The sequence below is a fragment of the Hippopotamus amphibius genome, chromosome 2, assembly GCF_030028045.1.
Source record: "Hippopotamus amphibius kiboko isolate mHipAmp2 chromosome 2, mHipAmp2.hap2, whole genome shotgun sequence".
Classification (NCBI taxonomy): domain Eukaryota; kingdom Metazoa; phylum Chordata; class Mammalia; order Artiodactyla; family Hippopotamidae; genus Hippopotamus; species Hippopotamus amphibius.
In genome coordinates this window covers 43867626-43885352 of record NC_080187.1, presented here as the reverse complement: position 1 = coordinate 43885352, position 17727 = coordinate 43867626, and the positions used below count along the sequence as shown (strand labels likewise).

The window sequence follows — 17727 nt, the reverse complement described above, 5'->3', positions numbered from 1 at the left end:
GTTAGAGCTCTACAAATGGACTGGACCAAATCATGAACCCAACCACGATGACCATGATAATGACAGATGATGATGAAACCCCAAAGTGAAGCCTCCACACAGCTCAACGGGAAAGACATTCCACATCAACACAAAGAGATACAACAGGAGAGGGAAGAGTTTGGGGCCTTGGGGAGAGTCAGTGACCACTGGTCAATCATGATGGTCTCCCACAATGCCACCCACCGTTCAACCACTTGAGCGCTCAGTATAAATGGAAGGGAGAGAACCTTGAGGCACCTAAAATACAAAGTTATTCCTACCATCCTCAACCTTTTTGCAATTAGCTCCACCTTAACCATTTAAATGATTAAAAGACTAGATGTGATTTTTTTCAAAAAAAACAGAATCTAGAAAAACTAGTCAACTTTCTGGGGAAAGTGGGGGGTGGGATGAATTGGGAGATTGAGATTGCCATATATACATTACTAATAGGAAAAAATATCAAATTGTACACTTTAAATATATGCAGTTTATTGTATGTCAATTATATCTCAATAAAAGTTCTTAAAAAAAAAGTCAACTTTCTATTCTTTACACACTCACACACAAAAGCAAACAATTTTCTAACCAGATACATACAGGGCCAACTTAAATAAATGTGCCCATATCTTTACTTCTAATTACAAATAAAAAATGTGAAAATATTTAAAATTTAATTTAAGGAAGATACAAAGCAACAGTAACAATTTGAAAGCTATTTTATGTTGCTTTAGATCATACTTAAACCTGACAGACTTTTAGCTGACAGAAGTCAAGGTGAATAGAAAGCCCAGAAATAAACCCACGCACCTATGGTAAATTAATCTACAACAAAGGAGGCAAGAACATATAATGGAGAAAAGACAGTCTCTTCAATAAGTGGTGCTGGGAAAACTGGACAGGTACACGCAAAAGAATGAATTTAGAACATTCTCTAATACCATACACAAAAATAAACTCAAAATGGATTAAAGACCTAAATGTAAGGCGGGACACTATAAAACTCTTAGAGGAAAACATAGGAAGAATACTCTGTGACATAAATCACAGCAAGATCTTTTTGGATCCACCTCCTAGAGTAATGAGAATAAAAACAGAAATAAACAAATGGGACCTAATTAAACTTAAAAGCTTTCACACAGCCAAGGGAACCATAAACAAAATGAAAAGACAAGGCACAGAATGGGAGAAAATATTTGCAAACTATGTGACCGACAAGAGATTAATCTCCAAAATATATAAACAGCTCATGTAGCTCAATAGCAAAAAAAAAAAACCAAAGAACAACCCAATCAAAATTGGGCAGAAGACCTTAATAGACATTTCTCTGAAGAAGACATACATATGGCCAAAAAGCACATGAAAAGATGCTCAACATCACTAATTATTAGAGAAATGCAAATCAAAACTACAATGAGGTATCATGTCACACAGGTCAGAATAGCCATCATCAAAAAATCTACAAACAATGAAAATTCTTTAAAAAGGAGAAAAAATATATATATATAAACAATAAATGTTGGAGAGGGTGTGGAGGAAAGGGAACACTCCTACACTGCTGGTGGGAAAGTAAACTGGTATAGCCACTATGGAGAACAGTATGGAGGTTCCTTAAAAAACTGAAAACAGAGCTACCATATGACCCAGCAATCCCAGTCCTAGGCCTAGTCCCAGAGAAAATCATAATTCAAAAAGATACATGCACCCCAATGTTCACTGCAGCACTATTTACAATACCCAGGTCATGGAAGTAATCTAAATGTCCATCAACAGAGGAATGGATAAAGAAGATGTGGTACATATATACAATGGACTATTACTTAGCCACAAAAAAGAATGGAATAATGCCATTTGTAGCATCATGGATGGACCTAGAGATTGTCATACTGAGTGAAGTGAGTTAGACACAGAAAGACAAATAACATGATATCGGGCATATGCAGAATCTAAAAAATGATATAAACGAACTTATTTACAAAACAAATAGACTCACAGACCTAGAAAACAAACTTATGGTTACCAAAGGGGAAAGACTGGGGGAAGGATACATTAAGAAGTTAGGATTGACATATACACACTACTGTATATAAAACAGATAATCAACAAGGACCTAATATATAGCACAGGGAACTCTATTCAATACTCTTTAATAACCTATATGGGAAAAGAATCTGAAAAAGAATGGATATATGTATATGTATAACTGAATCACTTTGCTGTACACTTGAAACTAACACAACACTGTAAATCAACTATACTGCACTATAAAATAAAAATTTAAAGGAAAAATAAATCAAGGTACAGAAGATGCAATATCTCAAAGCTCCCTGGAAACATTTCAGCTTCCAAAAAGGAAGTGTCAATGAAAAAAAAAAAAAAAGCCAACTGTTCTGGCTTCTAATGAATATGGTTTTAACTCTAAAGGCAGGTTTACTGGTAAATGTGCCCCACTCACTCAAGCATACACAGAGACACATGCACCCAGACACACATACACAAACCTTTTAAAAATTTGTTTCTGTTGGATTACTTACTGTATCCCATTTGAGCTCTCACCTGAATTTCAAAAAAAAGGCTTTGAATGGAGGATGCTTTCTAGAATGCTTTGCCTAGAATTATATTGCAGATTTTATTAATCAGTTAATAAGAAAATCTACCTCTCAATTCAATAAAACCAGATGAACAGATTCTCTTGGCAGGACTCCAAAATAAACCCAGGGGTTAATTTACCTCCTGGCACATGTTTATGGCATTCATTCATCAGTGAAGAAACTGGGTGAGGAGGAAAGGCAGGGCTGAGAAGAGAGTAGCAGTAACACACCTGTTACCTCTTTACTATCAGAAAATGAGTGCAGCTCTGCCATGAAGAGAAAGCAAATTGTGAAGGACTGTAGATTTAACAAGAATTTTCGTGGATAAACAACAAGGTCCTACTGTATAGCACAGGGAATTATAGTCAATATCCTGTGATAAGCCATAATGGAAAAGCATATGAAAAAGTACACACATGGGGACCGGAAGTCTTCTCTGGACACCGAGGGCTTGCGGGCTTCCCCCGTACTTATCGGTTTCCTCATCTGTAAGATGGAGATGAGCCCTATACCTGTGTTTTTGTGTGGATGGAGATGACGTGAGTGTATACAGCACACAGAATTGCTCGACGTGCACTGCCTTCCGCTGTTAGGAGGTCTCCCTTGAACCCTGAAAGTTACCCCCACAGTTAGAATTTTGTTTCCAGTCCTCTCGCTCAGTCGAAGTTGTCAGGTTCATCAGTTTGGGTCCAGAGGGATGATGACATGAAACGGAACCACAGCTGACCATAATGGACATTAAGTCACTGTGAGATAGGCTGGGACTTGGGACCTTTGCTGCACTGCTGCAATGCTTGCACCTGGACAAACCTCTCCTTGGACAACAAAATACAAAGAAACTACATGGGACTAAAAATAACTGCATGCAAAATTATGGACAAAAAGATACAAAGAGACCAAAAAACCTACCTGCCACTTTTGAAGAGCCTGGAGCAAAAACAGGGTTTTGGGAGCAAAAACAGGGTTTTGGGAGCAAAAGCAGGATACTGAGCATGCCCCCTACACACACCACCACCTAAGAAGTGGGTGAACCATCTAAGCCACCCCTATGGCCTGATCCCTGGACACAGCCTACCCCCACCATGTAAGGAACAAGCTCGCTTCCCCTCAGGGAGCGAGCAAACAAACAAGGGAACCTGTTGTTTGTTCTCACTCCCCCCTGCTGCATCTGGGGCCCTAGTAAAGCCTTGCCTCAATTTCTTGTCTGGCCTCTAGTCAATTTCTCTTGCTTGGGGAATGCCAAGAACCCTGGTCAGTGTCAACTGGATGCCAGAGGCTACCACTGCACATGCCAGAATGAATTCTGAGCTGTTCCAGCATCTCTGTGTTGCTTGCCCAAGACTCAGATCTTCAGAGAGAGTATCTGATTGGCCAGAGTATCACATTGGCGGTTAGGATTTCAATCTATGAATTTTGAGGGGATACAAACTTTCAGTCTACAGCAAGACAACTTGTTAAACTCTGTGAATGCCCGACGACCAGAGGAATAGCCGACCCCAAGAAAACCTGTGATTTAGCTAGAACAGATAGGCGAGGAGTGGGTGAGGGCGGGGCGGAGGCGACCTCGAGGCCCCGCCCCGCCTTCCCAGGGCTCCCGCTGACCAGGCCCCGCCCGCTTTCTCCGGGCCCCGCCCCGGCCCGTCGCCATGTTGTTCTCTCGATGCTGGACCCGAGCAACTGGAGTCGGACCGCGGCAGTGCCACCGGCGTCTCCTACCCGCCAGGTCCTCGACCCTCTCTCTTTCTTCACTGCACCCGGACGGGCCGGTCCGGAGCTCCCGGGCTTCCTCCGTGTGACCGCGAGAAACTCCCTGCACGCCTATAATGAGCCTAGCACAGTGGTGAACCGCTTTCCCTGTTGTCCGTGTCCGAGTGAATCTTCCCAACAGCCCTAGAGATAATGATGTTTGAACTGAACAATTAAGGGTTCTGAAATCAGAGGTCTTGAGATTAATAATGGCAGGAAAATCATCGCTTTTTAAAGTAATTCTCCTTGGAGATGGTGGAGTTGGGAAGAGTTCTCTAATGAACAGATATGTGACTAATGAGTTCGATACCCAGCTCTTCCATACAATAGGTGTGGAGTTTTTAAATAAAGATTTGGAGGTGGATGGACATTTTGTTACCATGCAGATTTGGGACACGGCCGGTCAAGAGCGATTCAGAAGCCTGAAGACGCCATTTTATAGAGGTTCTGACTGTTGCCTGCTTACTTTTAGCGTCGATGATTCTCAAAGCTTCCAGAACTTGAGTAACTGGAAGAAAGAATTCATATATTATGCAGATGTGAAAGAGCCTGAAAGCTTTCCTTTTGTGATTTTGGGTAACAAGGTCGACATCAGCGAGCGGCAGGTGTCTGTAGAAGAAGCTCAAGCCTGGTGCAGGGACAACGGTGACTATCCTTACTTTGAAACAAGTGCGAAAGATGCCACGAATGTTGCAGCAGCCTTTGAGGAAGCAGTTCGAAGAGTGCTTGCTACCGAGGATAGGTCAGATCACTTGATTCAGACAGACACGGTCAGTCTGCACCGAAAGCCCAAGCCCAGCTCATCTTGCTGTTGAATTTAGAGAGGTTGCTTGTGCGATCTAACCAGCTCACACACACGCACAGATAAGCACAGGGTGGAGACGAGAATTAGCGTTTGCAGCAATGGATCATGTACTCATAAAATTAAACTAACCATATTGCTGCCTTGTTAGTGGGTGGGAGAAGGGACACATCCACTCACAGGAGAATCTATTTACTCAGTAATGGCACCTTACATTTATAAATTGTAACGGTTGTCTAATAATGTTTAATTTAAATATGTATGTTACAGAGCTAATAAATGAGATGACCAAGACTTTATAATTAAAATAAAACACTTGAGTATTCTAGAAGTTACTGTTTTTTCCCTGGGAAAATGGAGAACTGCTTTTTCTATGTGCATATTTTTATGTAATTAGCATATTCTGTTTCTGGTTCAGGGAAAACATGTCCTAAAGCAATAATGTTAGATATTAAAGGTTAAAATCCAAAAAAAAAAAAAAAAAGTACACACACATACACACACACATCGCTTTGCTATACAGCAGAAATTAAATACAACACTTTAAATCAACTATATTTCTTTTTTTATATAAATTTATTTATTTATTTATTTTATTTATTTATTGACTGCATTGGGTCTTCATTGCTGCACACAGGCTTTCTCTAGTTGCTGCGAGTGGGGGCTTCTCTTCATTGTGGTATGCAGGCTCCTCATTGTAGTGGCTTCTCTTGTTGTGGAGCATGGGCCCTAGGCGTGTGGGCTTCAACAGTTGTGGCACATGGGCTCAGTAGTTGTGGCTCACGGGCTCTAGAGCACAGGCTCAATAATTGTGGCGCATGGGCTTAGTTGCTCCATGGCATGTGGTATCTTCCCAGGGCAGCACTTGAACCCATGTCCCCTGCATTGGCATGTGGATTCTTTACCACTGCGCCACCTAGGAAGTCCTAAATCAACTCTATTTCAATAAGATTTTTTTAAAAAAAAGAATTTTACTAGCATCACTGATGATGATTCTAGCTTTTGTTAAAGAGTTTTGAATTGTGAGGATGTTTCCCGTTCCCCTTTATATTTTAAGATAGCAACAAAGTTGGGTACAATTCAGAAGACTCAAGGAACATGGATGGCAGGTATTCAAATAGCCTGATGGTCACACTCGTTTCTGAATTATAACTTTGTGAGATTTTCCTTTCTCACCAGATTTTTAAAAGCATTTCTTTGCACGTGGTAGGTTCATACCTAGCCTTGAGGTTAGGGAAGAAATTAACATTTCAATGGTCAAATCAATCTCATTACTCATCACTGACCCCAAACCTTCCTTATCTCCCAATGGGTAGATGGTGGATTACTTGTGATGGTTGATTAAGGAGAATACCAGTTCTTCCTCATTTTTATCCTGTTCTTTCCCATTTTCCAAACTCATATTTCAAGCTCTGATTAGGCAACTTTCACACTAAAGTCAACATTGATTAATCAGAGAACTATTGGGATAAGAGGAAAAACTCCAGCCTAGGATTTTGGTGGAGAATTTGTTGTTGTGACACTGGTTAGAACTCCAAGTTCTTAGTAAGGAGAAAAATGTACCACGTGATTTTTAATATCCAATAGGACACGGGAAGAAAGAGCCTGAGTTTAACATGTGCCAGAGAACCAGTGATCCTGAACTACAGCCAAAATCTGAACATTGACCTCCCTGTTCCCAGAGGCCCATGAAGAATCTGACTTTTCAAATTGGATGAGGAAGTGGGACTGAAAAGTATACTTAAACAGATGTCTTAAAAATTAGAAAGAAAGGGGGTCTTAACATATGTCAAACTCTGAGAAACTCTTCCATAAAGAGCCACAAACATTGACCATTTTCACTTAACTGTGCCTGATTTCCTCACATGTATCTTTAATATACCCTTCTAGAACTTCAGCCTCTTGCTTTCTGAGAATGAAAAGCTAAGCTGGAAGAGTTATATATACACAGGTATGAGACATGATCAGAGCTCTTTTTGGTGTTAGGAAATGTCTTCTCCTGCAGGCCTGACCCATAAACACCTGACTTTATTACTTAAATGTGAAGCTGGATATTTGAAGTTTAAGTGTTATACCTAGTGAATTACCATCTCAATAAATAAAAATGTCTATTAATGGTGAGTGAAAATATATAACTACTTAATTTCCTAATATAATGCCTCTATTTACAAAATGTGATTGTAAAGTATTTTTATTATAAACAATATCTATACCTTGGGCATGTTATCAACACAACCTACACCCCTGATTCTTTACTGATCAAAAAGAAATAACCTCACTATAGCAACAGCAGGAAAAGGAAGATGAGAAGGCCCAGTAATGTGACGTCCAGAGAATGAAATGCAGCTCCTTCTCCCCACCCCACCCCACCCCCCCGACCTCCACCCCATCCCTGGAAGCTCTCACTATGACGCTGTGTTAGGCTCCTGTAAGACTCAATGCAAACACGGAATCCACCCTGAGTTCAAAAATGTCACCTGGAGATGCTGTCAAGACTACCATAGCCTCATCTCACCAAGACCTCCCCTGGCACTGCTGAGCTAAACAAGCATCCTCAGTGCTGGCCACTCAATTTACCTGTGGATAGAGATTAAGTAGGTCATCCCATGGAAGCAATTACCAGAAGTCTCCCTCTCCTCTATGGACAGGCTGATTGGAAAGTGGAATCCGAACTGAACGCCTCCAGATAATGTTAAGATACGTATATCAGTGGTTCTTATACTTGGCTGCCTAATCAGGATCACCTGGGACGCTTCTAAAAGTCAACCCAAAAGCTCGGGCTGCATTCCGAGAATACTTAGCTCCGGTTCTCTGGGGGTGGCACCCTGGGCGGCAACAGAAAAGCCTCACAGTAGACCCCATGTCCCAGATATACCCACAGGCAGGAGAGGGGTGATCCCACCCCAAAGGCTGAAACTCAAGACTCTACAGGGAACTGATGAAAAAGACCTCTGCTTACCTAAATGTAGGACCCGAAAAACTTGAAACAAAATTAGCAGAGTCCTTGTGAATCAAACACCCCAAATTCAGCCTTTTTAAGAGATGTGGTTGGCTAAAGGGCCCAAGTCCAAGGCCTCAAGTGTGACATGGGATTTAGCAAAAGCTTCTAGTAGAAGAGAAAGATACTCTGTGAAGGTAATTTCAAACCTCACACTTTTAGAAACACTGAATTCCAAATTAAGTACTTGAGGGGAATAGCAGGCAAAATTTTCCTCTTTCTGTTCAATTATTAACTCTCCTTTAAGATGTTGTTTTGTTTTTATGATGAGCCCTTGAAATTAAATGTGTGTAAGTACTACCAAATGTAAAATAGATAGCTAGTGAGAAGTTCTTGCATAACATAGGAAGATAGACTCAATGATGGGTGATGACTTAGAGGGCCAAGATAGGAAGAGTGGGAGGGAGTCGTGGGAGGGAGGGGATATGGGGATATACGTATAAATACAGCTGATTCACTTTGGTGTACCTCAAAAACCGGCACAAGAGTGTAAAGCAATTATATTCCAATAAAGAGCTAAAAAAAAAAACTGTGTGTAAGTTACAGGCAAATATGATGTGACCCCAGTGTGGTGAAGAGCTCCTATAAGGAAGAGGGCAGGGAAGAAGCTGGGGTCAGCTACCAAAAGAACCTGTAAACCTTGTTCTTTTTTCTAGAGATCGCTGAACATAGAACCAAACAATTTTGAAAAGTCAGGCAGGCCTGTCCTTTGCCCTTGGGAAACTCTGTATCTAAATCATCCAAGCAGATTCTGCAGAACCTTTAAGGAGATAAGATTTCCTTCACAGACCTAGAGTGAGAATTTCTCAAGTTGGAGACACTACAAACAGTAAAAAATATGAAGCTTGTCCATGAAATCATCACCAGGAAACATAAGATATAAGCTAATTCAAATTTAAGAGTCCTGAAACTGAGCAAACGCCTCTGTAACATTTATTCAAGTCATAAATTCTAATATGTGCTCATGACACTCTTGAGAGACATTCATAGAAATTAAAGTTTATCAACAGTGAACAAATACATATGAATCATTTCTTTAAAAAAAAAGAGGCAATGTGTAAAAAATTAATCTTCAAGGCTAAGTCTTAATTGAAAAAACATGTTGGTTAAAAACTGAACACTACACTAAATTTCTGATAAACTTCCTTTCAAAAACAGCCTGTCAAGTAAGAGGCAAAGATTTCCAACAACCTGGTTGAGAAATAATCTTGCTAACATTTAAAATAAAACCCTCTAAAATTGCTCTTAATTCCCTTCTACATACTTTTTTTTAAAGCTCTTTATTGGAGTATAATTGCTTTACACTGTTGTGCCAGTTTTTGCTGTACAACAAAGTGAATCAGCTGTATTTGTACATATATCCCCATATCTCCTCCCTCCTGCAACTCCTTCCCACCCTCCCTATCTCACCCCTCTAAATCATCACCAATCATCGAGTTGATCTCCCTGTGTTACACAGCCCTTCTACATACTTTTAAGAAAGTGTTTCTAGCTCTGAAAAAAAATCAAATAATGGAAATAAATATTCAGCAATAAGAAGTGAGACAAGGATTTAGAAGAAAAGCTAATTAGATCTGTATACTCATTTTACTTAATCACTTAAAGCAATACTTTGTAAAGAAAACATAGATCATGCTTCTTAAGTAATTACTTAAACTCCTTGAGCACTAATCATTTTATCATTTTATGACCTAAGAAGGGTACTTTGTTATAGTTTCACATTTGGAATCAGGACTACCTCACACAGAAAATTATGCAGAAAATAACAGAAGAAATCGATCAAAATGACCTAAACAAATAATAGAAGAAACAATGAGCTCATTTTTGGCTTTTGAACTTGCAGCAGTAATAACCTTCTATGTCTCCAGTGCCATTTAATATGTAAAGCACTTCCTTTCGCTCATGTTGGCTTATGAAGTAGACAGAGCATGTGCTTTCTCCATTTAACAGATGAGGAAATACACCACCAAGAGGTTACACAGCTTCCCCTAGGACTGAGTCAGCAAATTCCAGCCCACAGACTAAATCCACTCTTGGCCTTTTTTTTGGTTTGGCCCATGAGTTAAGAATAGTTTTCACATTTTGCAAACAGAGTTTATAAGCAAGCCTCACTCATTCGTTTATGCATTACCCATGCCTGGTTTCGTAAGACAGCAGAGCTGAGTAGTTGCAACAGAGATCGTATTGCCCTCAAAGTCAAAAATATTTCCTCTCTGGCCCTGTATAGAAAAAGTTTGCTGACTCCTGCCTGAGACCCTCAGGAAAGCCATGAGCAGAGCCCAGATTTGGGGGAACCAATGCAGTGATCTTTCTACTCAACCTTTTGCCTCTCCTTAAGCCATTTCAATATGTGGTTCACCCCTGGCATATGTTTGAGGGATAAGAGGAAGTTTACGAAGCGTGACTGCAGGTACCTGAAGTAGAAAGAAGGAATTGAAAATGGAGGCAGAGACAGCAAATGAGGAGGAAACAGAGGTACCATAGGCTCATTTCCTAGTTTCACAGGTGTGTGGAAGGAGAAGAATTCTGCTCTAAGATGGACCATATCCAGAGTCTCACCCATACCTGACATAGAGGATTGAAATGATGAGACTGGGGACCTTTTGAATTGATATTTATGTCAGATTTGAGACTTAGAGTTGATGCTCTTTTTAGGGTTAAATCTTTGGGGGATATTAGAATGGGGTGAATGTATTTTGCTTATGCGCTGGACATTAATGGGGGGGCAGAGGGCAGACTATATTGGGTTAAATAGTGTTGCCTTGAAATTCATGCAAACCCCAAATCTCAGAAAGTGACTTTATTGGAAAATAGGGTCTTTGTAGATGTAGGCAAGCTATGAGGAGGTCACATTGGATGAGGATTGGCCCTGACCCAGTGGCTGCTGTGCTCATGGGATGAGGGAGGTTTGGACACAGAGAGGAGAACGTCACGTGAACACAGAGACACGGAGGGGAGAGCTCTACGGGAAGAAAGAGTCAGGGACTGGATGGAAGCATCTACAAGCCAAAGGACACCAAGGACTGCCAGCAACCACCAGAAGCCAGGAGAGCAGCATAGAACAGAGCCTCCCTCAGAGCCTCCAGGTGGAACCAGTCCCCTTGGTTTCAGTCTTCCAGGCTTCAGAACTGCCAAGGAAGAAACCTCTGTTTTCAGCCACCCAGTATGAGGTGCTTTGTTATGGCAGCTGGAGAAAACTAACGCAGATTAGTGGGCAAGTGGACATGGCCTTACTAAAAAGAATTCAGATCAAGAGAACAGAAGAAAGTGGTGGAATATCGAACCCCATAAAACCTTTTTGTCTGAAATACAAACTCAGAGTACCTCTAGAAGACCATGAGGGAAAACAAAACAAAACAAAAACCCAGAGACCTTGATTACTAAATCTGATCAGGTTTTTACAAACACACATTGCCAAGGTAAGCAGAACAGACTTCTACTTGAGCCTTTTCCTCCCAATAGGCCTGTTTACAAAGCCATCCCTAAATTCCAAGTTTCCCCCCGTCACCCCACTACGACTGGGAAACAAAATGCCTTTACAAACGAGGAAAGTAGATTAACTAAAATTACCGCCGGGATGTTCCTGACACACCTCTTCTCTAAATTAATCTTACATTTCCACATATGGCCTAATTTTAAAAATACTTTGTACAGAGTGATTTTTTAAAAGTTGTACACATTAAAAAAGATATAATGCATGTACTCAAAACCAACATGTAAAGGAATCATCAGAGTCACTTCTAGACTCTCCCAGTGGCTCAGGGTACATGTCTCACATACTAAAGGCTAATTCCCACCACTACCCCCACCCCCAAAGATGCACACACATACATACACACATTTTTTTAGCATAAGACTGTTGGAGGTTGAAGCTGTAGGCTAGATATATTCCTTCATTTCCACAAGATTGCAGGGAAATAGTGGTAAAGACATGAGGTTACAGTCACACTGTGAAAGTAGATCTAAAATTTGGTGAACGCTGTGTATTCCTATGTAATCCAGTCACTGAGTAATAAAAACAAATTAGATTGATTGCTTTGAAACTCTTTGTATACCATATACACTTGGTACAGATGCCACAAGTTCATGATAAAGCTGTCTCTGAGGTCCATACTTAAGCCCCTATGCAATTCCAGCATTTGAACAGCTAAATTATTTTAATCGATCCACAAGAGACTCATCTTAGGAGTTTTCTCTTTATCATCATACCATGTTGTAACTTGGTATCAATTATTTTAAAGAAACTCTATTTATAGTCTAGATTCTTAATGAGCTAAGACGTATTTTCCTATGGATTTACATTCCAATACACCATATGAAATATTATTTGCCTCCTCCTTTCACCCTCCTGACTCATTATTTTCCTATAGTCTTAAACAGACGTATATTTTAAATAACCCATTGTGATAGGAAAGCAAATGGCGACTTGATACCATTACTTTATGGGAAGTCCATTGCTAGTCGATGCACAAGCATTACTCTTCATAAAACATCACTTAACTCCTGCGAAGGACTAGTTCCAAAAAACAAATAAAACAAATAAAACCCACTGACTTCTTTGAGTAGTCTGCAGGGCATTTTCCTAAGACTGGGAATTCTTCAAAAGTTGGCCACTGTAAACCGAGGACCTCCATTGCTCCAATGAAGAAATTAACCAGATAGCTTAGCTGAAAAAGGAAATGTATGTTATGTCTTCCTTCTCTCAGCATCTGCAAAAAACCACCAAAATGACTACCCACATTTCTAAATTGCTGCGCACTAGGCAGCACCACACTACCGCTGTGCTAGAGCATCTGCAGAAATAAGACTGCAGAGCTGTTCCTAAATTCATCATGCTGCTTTGGAGCAGCTCTACCCCAGAGTCTGAGCTCAAGGGATTCTTTTGGCCTCTGATGGAAGCACTCAGTAAATCTTTTAGTTCAGATACATCTACTAACCAGAGGAGGAAAGCATGCATTCACAAATGGGTCCAGCGCTCTTAGGCACGTTACCTTATTCTGCTCACACACGTACTGTATCCTCAGGGTATCCATGGCTCTGATCATGGCTTGCATGGCAGTGAATATGTTTTGGTAAACCAGCTTCGTGAACCCCTTTCTGTCTTCATCGCTGTATCCAGACCCATGGATGATTCTCATTTGCTTGATAAAGGTGCTTTTGCCACTTTCACCAGTTCCTAATAAGACAAAACAAGTGAAAAATGCAGTCAGGGGTCTTTAAAAGGAACAGAGTGCGAAAGAAAGAAAACCTCCTGGCAGTGTTGGTCAATATCAGCATTAGTAAATTGATGACGGAGGACTTGGAAAGGGCCTGCTGAATGCTTATGCAGTTTAGGCTGTGGGGTAGTGCCATTCTAAACCCCAGGGCCTGTGCTTTAGAAGGCCACAAATATCACACACACACACACAATTTATTAAGGACACATGTGTCCATGTCACTTGGCGTAATCCTAAACATCAGCTTTTGTGACTAACACTCTTTAGGCCCCAGGGAACTGCTCCCCCACTTCCTGCCCTAAGACCTTGAAACAATTGGCATCCGTGTCTGAAAGCCCCAAATATTTGAGCGTTTCCCCACTGCTAATACCAGCCATGGCGGTGATGGGGGCTGCTTCAGAGTGCAGGGAAGGTTTGAGCAGCAGAAACACCTGGATATGAGAAAAGGCTAATTCACTTGTCAATTCCTTTCTTTCAGATACATGAATACAATGGGTCCTTGCACGATGAAGGACCACCTCTACTTGTACCAAATGTCTATATTCTTCCCCCTCCTCATCTTCCAATTTGTAGTTCAGAAAGACCTGCAAACTCACAACACTTGCACATGGCAACCAAGGAATATTTTCCAACATCAAACCATTCTTATTGCTCTTAAATTTGTATACATGTCCAGACAATATGTGTGAAACATGATGCCAGGGCTTCATATTAATATTAGATTGAGACATTGCTTGAACAGACAGGAAAAGTTGCAGTATAAGTGATAGATATTTGTGTGATGGAATTAAAATATTTTCTAATATTTTTTCTGTGATAAAGATAATTTATCTATGAGATCCCATTACCATGTTTGGAACATAACATATTTACGGTTCATTTTCAAATCCAAGTATTACTTTCAAGAAGTTTTTTAACAATTCAGGCTGATGTGACCTCAGCAGGGCAGTTTCTTCAAATAGGAATTAATGACAAATGATCTCAGAACCAAAATGACTCAAGAAAAATTGGATGCTTCAAATGGGTGAATTGTATATATACAAATATATGTACAATATATATTCAATATACCTGTTACAAAAAAAGTCATCTAACTCAGCATTTCTATTAAGACAACACGAATTACATGAAAATCTTAATTAAAATAATTAGTGATTTTGCTATAAAGGTCAAAAATTATGAAATAGGAAATTAATTAATTATAAAATATTTTATTAGCCATCCACATCTCATTGACCCAACAGAATATCCAGACAGTGCAGTTATAGTTAAATTCAATCATCTTTGATACTTTGTTGATACTTAGTCATATTAAAAACCATAGCTGGGAGCTTCCCTAGTGGTGCAGTGATTAAGAATCTGCCTGCCAATGCAGGGGACACAGCTTCGATCCCTAGGCCAGGAAGATCCCACATGCTTCGGAGCAACTAAGCCCGTGAGCCACAACTACTGAAGCCCACGCGCCTAGAGCCCACGCTCTGCAGCAAGAGAAACCACTGCAATGAGAAGCCCGTACACAGCAATGAAGAGCAGCCCTTGCTCGCCACAAACAGAGAAAGCCCATGCACAACAGTGAAGACCCAAAGCACCTAATAAATAAATAAATAATAAATTTTTTAAAAAACCCAGAGCTGTACATATCTTTTTTTGACATTTTAGTTATAGAGATGTTTGTCATGGTAAGAGGATAGAACATATTAATAATGGTTTGTTAGCTTGATTACAGCTTGTAACTATTCAGACTTATGGGATGTGGGTCTCCATCCATACTCTCGCCAGGGCCCTGCAAACATCAGGCCCTGGAGAAAAATCTAGGGGATGCATTCAATTTTTCCATGTGGATAATTGAGACAACTCTCAGCACTTGATAAGACCTTTCCTTGTAAGAAAAAAAAGTATTCTTTCAGGTTGATCTTTTCAAAACACAAACTAGCTTTTCTATCTGTTTCCCATCCTCAGCTCAAGACCCTCAGTGGCGTCCCCCTTGGCTCAGGAAGAAAGACAAAACTCCCTACTGTGGCCAACGAGGCCATGTGGTCTGGCCCCTCCATCTTCGCCACCCTCTTCTCACAACACACTTTTCTCCACCCTCTGCGCTCCAGCCACACTGGCCTCCTTGTTGCAAACTTGGCTCATGCTTTGTACGTTCCTAGGAAGGTCTTCCTTCATCCTGCTCACCTTTGCTCTTGGGCTGGCCTCCCTGATAAAGTCAAGTCCCCATACTCCAGGTTTTCAGGATATCATGAACTTCAAGTTGGAGCACCTGCTCCAGCTGCACTTTTGCGCGTTAACGCCATTCTTCCTTTGACGTCTGCCTCCCCTACCAGCCTGTAAGTTTCATACAGGGAGACAGGGGCCATGTTTGTTTTTACTCACATTGTCTCTCCTTGGGCCAGGTTTAACGCCTTACACTTGGCACATGCTTAATAAGCTTTTATGAAATTGTGGTAAAATACACACAAGAAAATTTACCATCTTTATTATTTGTAGGTATACAGCTCAGAAGGGTTAAGTACTCGTACATTCGCAGTACTGTGCAACCACTCTCCAGAACCCTTTCCCTCCTGCAGGACTGAAACTCCATACCCATTAAACAACTCCCCAGTCCTCTCTCCCCCAGTCCCTGGCAGCACACTTTTTCTACTGTCTGTGTCTAAGAATTTGACAACTCTGAGTACCTCATATAAGTGGAATCTTACAGTATTTGTCTTTTTGTGACTGGCTTATATCACTTAGCATAATACCCTCAAGGCTCATTCATGCTGTAGCCTGTGCCAGCATTTCCTTCTTTTTTAAAGCTTGAATAATGTTATTGAATTGAAAGTATTTTTTGAATACATGAGAGTGATAAAGAATTCATCCAGCCTCAGCTGCCTAAACTGCCCACAAATAGGAAAATAGGGCTCATTCCTCTCTCAGCCATCCAGTGTGCTATGGGTAGCAATGACTTCAATCACAGCAGGAAGAACCATGAAATTGGCCAAGCAGGGGCCTTATCCTGATTCTATGTGACCCTATCGTGGTTACTCCGCAGTCCTAATAATGTGACTACTAGCGAGTCACAATGCGCCTGGTACTCTACACACATTATCTCCTTTGATCCTTACAACTACCCTACGAGGTATGAACTATTACTATCATCTTTATTACACAGATGAGAAAACTGGAGCTCATACTCTCTAGTGATCTCTGCAAGTGTTCATGTCAGCAAGAGAAAGAGGGGATTTATTCAGTCAGTCTCTCATACAGACTCTGCTGTCACAGAAGGACATCGCGGTCATGACCCTAAGCAGGACTTAGTCATACTGGTCTAATGAGGACTGATGTGAAGTTCACAGCCACTCACTGAACCCTAAGCCCAGGCATACCCACCATCTTGCAAGTGCATACTGCTGGGGCACGAGGAAGAACCTCCTGACAGATGAGTGTCCTCACAACCTCACAAGCAGCCTCCCTGTTGCCTCACCTCCACCTCCAGAGATGGGAAAGGTGGGCTCTGCCTTCCCAAGTCAGAGATGAGGAAACAGTGAATCAGTGAACAGGGCAAAACTGATGTAAATTCAGAGCTACGGCTAGAAGTCAGGCTGCTGAAGCTTTGGCCTTCAAGGTTCAGCACAAATAACAACCCCATAAAGGAATTTTCTCCCCCTTCATCCTCACAACAGTTATGCCTGCCCACTTTTAGCTCTCAAAGTGCCCGTGGACACCCCAGTGGAGCCCAGCCCCTTACTGCTTCTTTGCAGATGTATCTCTTGCTACACCCTTAGTCCAGGAATTGCAGAGCTTGGGAGTCATTCATTTGGATACCACAAACACTATGCCTGCTATATAGTCAGCTCTCAAAATACGACTAAATGAAGGAATGAATAGAACAAACCTGAGAAGTCAGTTTTCCTCCATAGGTCTTATACCACAGACAACTGCAGAAAAGTGAGATATGAATTGTCTAAAGATGATTGTAATGAGAACAGTTTCACGATGACTCCTGGCTGCCAAGACCTCATATGATAACTGAGGGCCTGTGAGAAGAGCCTATATGGTCAGAGCTTGGTCCAGAGTCCTGAATCAGATTAGCTCTCCACTCTCACAGAATCTTGGAGTCCCTGCATCTCCCCCGTCTATGATGCTGCCACACTTGCCTCTATTCCACCCTGGCAAAGTTGACTTTGGGTCCAGTGCTACCTTACCCCACGCGAAGGTTAATACTTCCACATTCTACACACCACGAAGTCGACGTGAATGGAGAGGTTATGTGACTATCACAAGGTAAGCCATGATTTGGGCCCTCTTAGGCCAGAAAAATCATTCCAGACTCACCCCAAAGTTCTACACCAAGGGAGAGAATCTTTTGAG

At 41.1% G+C, this 17727-nt stretch overlaps 2 protein-coding genes across 4 annotated transcripts in view; one reads left to right on the top strand and one right to left on the bottom strand.

Annotated features, from left to right (window-relative positions):
- Positions 1–17727, bottom strand: part of GNA14 (G protein subunit alpha 14) — a 191942-nt gene that overhangs the window by 70369 nt on the left and 103846 nt on the right. For all 3 annotated transcript variants that reach the window (XR_009051213.1, XM_057720470.1, XM_057720471.1), the window contains one exon: positions 13150–13334. Coding sequence is in view for 2 of the 3 variants with exons in the window: in XM_057720470.1 (XP_057576453.1) it covers positions 13150–13334 (185 nt within the window). In the remaining variant the exon portion in view is untranslated. The remainder of the gene's footprint in view (positions 1–13149; positions 13335–17727) is intronic.
- On the top strand, positions 4197–5488 carry LOC130844217 (ras-related protein Rab-9A-like). Its single transcript, XM_057720472.1, has one exon. The coding sequence runs from the start codon at positions 4568–4570 to the stop codon at positions 5171–5173; it is 606 nt and encodes a 201-aa protein (XP_057576455.1). The 5' UTR covers positions 4197–4567; the 3' UTR covers positions 5174–5488.